This window comes from Oxyura jamaicensis, assembly GCF_011077185.1.
Source record: "Oxyura jamaicensis isolate SHBP4307 breed ruddy duck chromosome 8 unlocalized genomic scaffold, BPBGC_Ojam_1.0 oxy8_random_OJ144, whole genome shotgun sequence".
In the NCBI taxonomy this organism is placed as follows: domain Eukaryota; kingdom Metazoa; phylum Chordata; class Aves; order Anseriformes; family Anatidae; genus Oxyura; species Oxyura jamaicensis.
In genome coordinates this window covers 3,410-9,646 of record NW_023304096.1, presented here as the reverse complement: position 1 = coordinate 9,646, position 6,237 = coordinate 3,410, and the positions used below count along the sequence as shown (strand labels likewise).

Below are 6,237 nucleotides of genomic sequence, written 5' to 3'. Positions count from 1 at the left end.
CCCCCCCCCCCTTTCCCCCGTCTCTCTCCTTTTATCATCATTATCGCTATTATTTATTACCGCCGCTCTCCAGCTCCCTGCCCGGCCCCCGGGCGTCCCGGCCCGTCCCTCCTCCCCTGCCCCGCGCCCCCCCCCCCTTTCGGCCGCCCCTCCCTCGGCAGCCACCACCCCGCAGCCGTGCCGAGGCCCCGCCAGCAGCAGCGGTGCGGCCAAGCGGGGCTCGGAGCGGCGGCGAAGCGGGGCTCGGTGTCCCGGCGGCGGCCGCAGCCCCTCCGGCACGGCCCCGGGCCCATCCCGGGAACCGCCGCTAGGTGGGGGGGGAGCCCGGCCTCCCTCCCCAGCCTCCCAACAATGACTTTGGGCAGCAGCAGCGGAGGAGGCGGCGGTGGCTGCGGGATCATGTCCGAGCGCTCCCCGGAGGAAGAGCCGCTCTCCGAGGTGGAGGACGCGGATATCGACGTGGTGGGCCCGCCCCAGGACGGGGGCAAGTACAGCGAGGACGAGGAGGACGAGGACGAGGAGGAGGACGACGACGAGGAGGACGACGAGGACGAGGGCGATCCGCTGGGGCTCGCCCTGCCGCGGAGCGGGGCCGCCAAGGGGCGCATGGGGGGGTCCCCGGAGCGGCTGTCCCCCGCCGGCGGCTCGGAGCCGGCGTGCGCCCGCGGCACCGCGCCCGGGGACAAGGCGACGGCCGGAGGCGGCGGCGGAGGGGGAGGCGGCGGCGGAGGCAGCGGAGGAGGCGGCGGCGGGGGGAAGAACCCGCTGGTGAAGCCGCCCTACTCGTACATCGCCCTCATCACCATGGCCATCCTGCAGAGCCCCAAGAAGCGGCTGACGCTGAGCGAGATCTGCGAGTTCATCAGCGGCCGCTTCCCCTACTACCGGGAGAAGTTCCCCGCCTGGCAGAACAGCATCCGCCACAACCTCTCGCTCAACGACTGCTTCGTCAAGATCCCCCGGGAGCCCGGCAACCCGGGCAAGGGCAACTACTGGACGCTGGACCCCGAGTCCGCCGACATGTTCGACAACGGCAGCTTCCTGCGCCGGAGGAAGCGCTTCAAGCGGCAGCAGCAGCTGCACCCGCCGCACCCCGAGCTGCTGCTGCGGGCTGGGGCCGCCGACCCCGCCGCTTTCCTGCCCGGTTTTGCTTACGGACACTACGGCTACAACTACGGCCTGCAGCTGCAGGGCTACCCCCCGCCCCATCACCACCACCCCGCCGGCGGCGGCGCCCCGGGTGCTTTCCCCTTCCCGGCCCCGCACTGCCCGTTACCGGCTCCGCCGCCTCCCGCCGCCTCCGTCTTCTCCGCCGCCTCGGGGCTGCCCTCGTTCCTGGGCGGCGAGCTGAACTGCAGGAAATCCTTCTACCACCCCCAGCTCAGCCCCACCGCCCTGCCCGCCGCCCTGCTGCAGACCCTCAAGCCGGACCCCTCGCCCGCCGGCGGTGGCGGTGGCACCGGCGGCGGTGGCGGCGGCAACCCCTCCCGGCCCTCTTTTTCCATAGACAACATCATCGGGGGGGCCGTGCCCCCGCCGCCCAGCACCAACCCCAGCGCCGCGCCCGCCGCGCCCTACCCCGCCGGCCAGGCGGGCCCCCCGGCGCCGGTCCTGGCCATGCTCAGCCCCGCCTTGGCCCCGGCACAGCCCCAGGTCGGCCTGGCACACGAGCCGCTCCTGCAGCCCGCGCAGAACTTTTCCAGTAAAATCACAAACCTTAGCAGCTGTCATTTTTAAAGTGGGCTCCGGCCAGGAGAGGGAAAGGGGAGGAGGGGGGGGAGAGGCGCAAACCACACGGCCCCTTCCCAGCTCTCCTCTCCAATCTTCTCCCCTTCCCTCTGCCCCGCTCTCCCCCCCCCCCCAACCCCCCCCTGTTGTTTTTTAAGGTAGGAAATTTTTCCTTTTTTTTTTTTTTTTTTTTTTTTTTAAACTTTATTTCCAGGCTCTGTGGCATCCGGATCTGTTTGTGTCTCTTTCCTCGGAGGGAAAAAAAAAAAAAAAAAAGAGAAAGAAAAATGAGAAAGAAAAATAGGGAGGGGGAAAACAACCCTGTTTCATCCCGCAAGCGCCAAAACGTGTTCAGAAAGTGGCCGTAACATAAGCTGGGACCTGGGCGAGCAACATCTTGCGGGGGGAGGGAGGGAAGAAAGGGTCTGGGGGGTGAGAAAGGAACGGTTTTAGGGTCCGAAATATTTTCTTTGAGAGCTGCGGGGCTTTTCTGCCAGGTCCCCAGATGCAGCCGCGGGGGGACTTTGGGACGTGCCCGCTTTCGGTGCCTCCACTCTCCCGGGCGGCTTTGCCAGGGGTGTCCCTCTCGCCCTTTCTCTCAAGGAAAATGTTTGAACGGCTCCATCTTATTTTGCAGTTTCTTTGAAGCTTTGGTTTTAAAAGGCACTGTTTAGGGTTTCTTTATTTTTAAGGAAAAGTCGGTGAAACTCAGGACTGCGTGTTTTTTTTTTTTTTCCTTTTTTCTTTTTTTTTATTTCAATGAGACATTCAAATGCACGTTTAAATGAAAATCTGATCCGTCAGCAAGTTAGGAGAATTCCCGTACTGTGTTTTTTTTTTTTTTTTGGTTGTTTTTGTTTTTTTTTAATCCCCTTTTTCCCACCCCCTCCACGCGTGGGTTTTTGGTGTATCGGTAATTATTTGTATATAGATTATTCGGGAGCTAATGAGCGGAGTCCAGTTTACTCTTCACTGGTTGTGCATCCGTCATATCTTATTTTATTGAGAGAATCTGTGAATAAGTTGATGTGGAAAAGGCAACAGAATTTTGTCCGCCGGTGGTGTAAATTAATAAATGTTTGTGACCTGGTTAAAAAAAAAAAAAAAAGAAAAAAGAAAAAAAAAGAAAAAACAAATCCCAATGGTTCTTTGCGATGTCCTTTGTCACGCTGAGAGCCGAGAGCCCCGCTCGGGCCTCGGGGAAGCGAGGGGCTCCCAGGCTTTGGCGAAATTCAGCGAGTTTCGCTGCTCCGGCTGCCGAGGGGGGGGTCCCCGCTTTGGGTCCCTCTCCACGGGCGGCGAGGGAAGCCCCCCCCCCCCCCCAGATTTTGGATTTGGTTTTATTTCTTTGGTCCCTTTTTGGTCCCGTCCCGCCCCCAATCGCACCGCTGCTCGCTAAAGCCCTGCTCCTTTCCATGCGTTTGCCGGGGGAGGCGGTGGGGGCCGGGAGGAAGGTTACCAGCCCATCTCTCCCCGCTCCGCGTCCCTTTATTTTCTTTGGAAAAGTTGACCCAGGAGAAAAGAAGTTGGAGGTTCCCCCCCCCCCCATGTACACACGTCCCCCCCTCGGGCCTGCAGCATTTGAATGACCGAATGCAACTTGATCTCCGCCTAAATTTTGCAACGACTTACAAAGTAAATAAACATCTTTAAGCGCCCCCCCCCCCTTTTTTTTATTTATTTACAGGGACCAAACGCTGTTCGGTTTGCCTGTTGGCAGGGACCCCGAGCTAACGAATACGAGGCCTTTCAGCCCCAGCAGCCAGCGAGCTGGAGGAGAAGGAGGCAGAGCAAAGCGGAGCCGTCCGAGGCGGGGAGCGGGGCACGGAGCCGGTGCGGGGCTCGGTGCGGGGCTCGGGCGCAGCAGGAGCCGGGCGGTGCGCGCCGGTTGGGGGTGGGGGGGGCGGCGTTGCTTTTTTTTTTTTTTTTTTTTGTCCCCCCCCCCCCCACCCCTTTTCTCCCCCTTCCCCTGTCTGTGCCACCCCGAAGCTCCGCGCAGTTTGTTGATGTTGTTCCCGAGCGTGCCGCCTCCCCGCAGCGAGCGGTCTCACATCTCCGCTTCACACACATTTGCTTTTGAAAAGCGATCTTCGTGTCCGGCACTTGGTTGTCTCCCTTTCATGTCCAGCTCCTACAAAAGGGGCTACAAGACTCGACATGGGAGAAAAGAGGAGGCCAATGAATCTATTTTCCAGATTGCCAAGCACATGGTTGGAAATTGAAGGGGCTTTTGTAGCATTTCCCCTTCCTCCCTCCCTCCCGGCTCCTTTTCTTTTGCTGTGCGCAAATTGTTCAATTGCTCTGGCAGGGGTGTTCCTGACAAGCTCATTACTAGAAGGTGCCAGACCCCTCCTCTCCCTCTCCCCCGAAGTCTTTGATGAAGTTAAAATGCGCTGATAGCTGCTCTCGGCTATCTTTGTTCAGCCTCCTTTAATAACCGAGCCTGCTTTGAGGAGACGGGAGCCGAGGGAAGAAAGCGATGTGCACTGAGGCTGGGTGGTTGCTGTGCGGCTGGAGGGGGGGGGGCGGCACATTTTCATATAAAGTAGCGATTTTTTTTTTCTCTTTATTTTTTTGGGCCGATTTGTTCGCTGAGCGTGTGCGGGAGGAAGATGAGCCGGGGGTGCGAGGAATGGGATAAGAAATCGCAGCCGGCGCCCGTGGGCACGAAACTCCGCGGCTCGCCCAAGCAGGGCTCGCAGGGGTCCTCCAAGCCGGTGGTCTCATCTTTTGGAGGAGCGGGGGGGAAGGGGGGGGGTGGCGGGGGGTGTCTCTCCGCAGGGAACCGCTGTTTCCCCGGAGATCCCCCTACCCCACACGGACGGGGAGGGGGCTCGGTGGTTTTGGGGCTGGGACACCTTCCCCGGGTGCCGCCGCTGCGGAGCCATTTCGGGCTTGGAAGCTGAGCTGGGGGGGTCCAGGGGCATCTCCCCCCGAACCGAGAGACCCCCGAAGGACCCCCCGGGCTCGGCTCGACTCGGCTCTGCCGGGCCTGCGGGGGATCTGCAAGCGCCGGCGCCGTTGTTTGCTGGTGGTGGGGAACATCCCCAGGCGGCTCTAACTTTGGGCGGTGTTTTGATTTCAGTTTATTTTTCACCCCCCCGCCCCCCCCCCCTTAAATTCCCCTAAAAGCACCCGAGCTCGTTACGTGCCCCCTTTCCTGACAAAACGACGCCGCCTGCAAATATCTGCCATGAGTGGGGAGCCGGGCAGGGGGGCTTCGGTGGGAATTCCCCAAAAACCGCTTCCCCCGGAGCCGGGGGCGGCAGGAAAGGGCCCGGGACGGCTCCTGGGGGGCCGGGAACTCTTCGCCGGGCTCGGCTGGGTTGTGCAGGGGAAATATTGCCTCGGCGAGGCAGGCCGGATAATGGCTCCTAATTACGGGGCTGGCTGGCTCCGCAGCTCCGATCTTCACGGGACATTATTTTTAAGCGTTCAGCGAGGATCATTTTTCACGCCTCGCTGCCTAAAGGAGGGTTTTATTTATTTACTGGGGGAGGCGTGGAGGACACCAGCAATAGCCGAGCACTAAAAGGAAAATAATTAGCTCTTGCAGTCGCTGCTTTGGGGGTCCCTGGCCAAAAAGGCGACCTGGCATTTCCCTTCTCTGCGCTCCGCAGGATACAGGCGAATCCCTCCGGTTCTTACTGTTGTTTTCGGTGGATATTTGCCCGTGAAAAAACCGAGCAAAGCCGGGCCGGCGGCGGCCCAGCACCGGCCGCAGGGCCCAATCCTTTGCCGCGGTTTGGGTTTTCCCCTTCTCCCCTTCTCGCTGTTCCCGAGCAGGGCTTGGGGGGGATGCGGCTCCCACCTCCTTTTCTCGCCGGCCTTGCTAGTACATCCGCGGAATTTATTTATGTATTTTTAATGTGTCCCCTCTCCTTTCTGTACGTCCTGCGAAGGGCTTGTAACGAAACCGCGGTGCTCTGTGCGTGTTCATTCCGCCGCAGCTTTCCGTGGGTGCGCAGAGTAAGGAGCGGGCACGGCTGGGCGAAAAAACAGAGGGTTCTCCTCTGATTATCGGGGCAGAAAAACAAAACAAAACAAAACATCCCGGCCCGGAATATCCCCGCCGGGACGGGGGACAATTTCTTTTTCTCTTTTCTCTTAGCCAAGCCCGTGTTGAGCCGAGCGGGGCGGCTCCGAGCCGCCGGGTGCGGGCTGCGGGGTGCCGGGATCCCAGCCTGGTCCTCGCCCCCTGCCTCCTCCCCTGGCACCTTCTGCTTCCATCACTGCCGATCGAGAGAATTAGGGAAGATCCAGATCTTATTCCTCTCCCCGGTAGCTTTTTTGATTTTCTCTTTCGAGTTCCTCGCAGCCCCGAATGAAAATAAACTAACCTGGATTACGGAAACTACCTTTAAGTCTCAAGAGCATCTCATGCCCTAGCTCGGTGCTTTCTCCGTTGCCGGCCTGGCCGTTTTGCTGTTACTGCGGAGAAACTCTCGTTTTCACGGTGGATTTAAGATTTAATAATAACGCCCAGTCTCCCAGTGCCCCGGTGTCCGA

At 60.1% G+C, this 6,237-nt stretch overlaps 1 protein-coding gene across 1 annotated transcript; it reads left to right on the top strand.

The window, feature by feature from the left end:
• Positions 1-7: 7 nt before the first annotated feature.
• On the top strand, positions 8-3,386 carry LOC118157626 (forkhead box protein D2-like). Its single transcript, XM_035312028.1, is given in 3 exon segments — positions 8-1,192; positions 1,195-1,232; positions 1,234-3,386. Coding segments are annotated over 3 exon segments (1,383 nt in total). The 5' UTR covers positions 8-351; the 3' UTR covers positions 1,738-3,386.
• Positions 3,387-6,237: the final 2,851 nt, after the last annotated feature.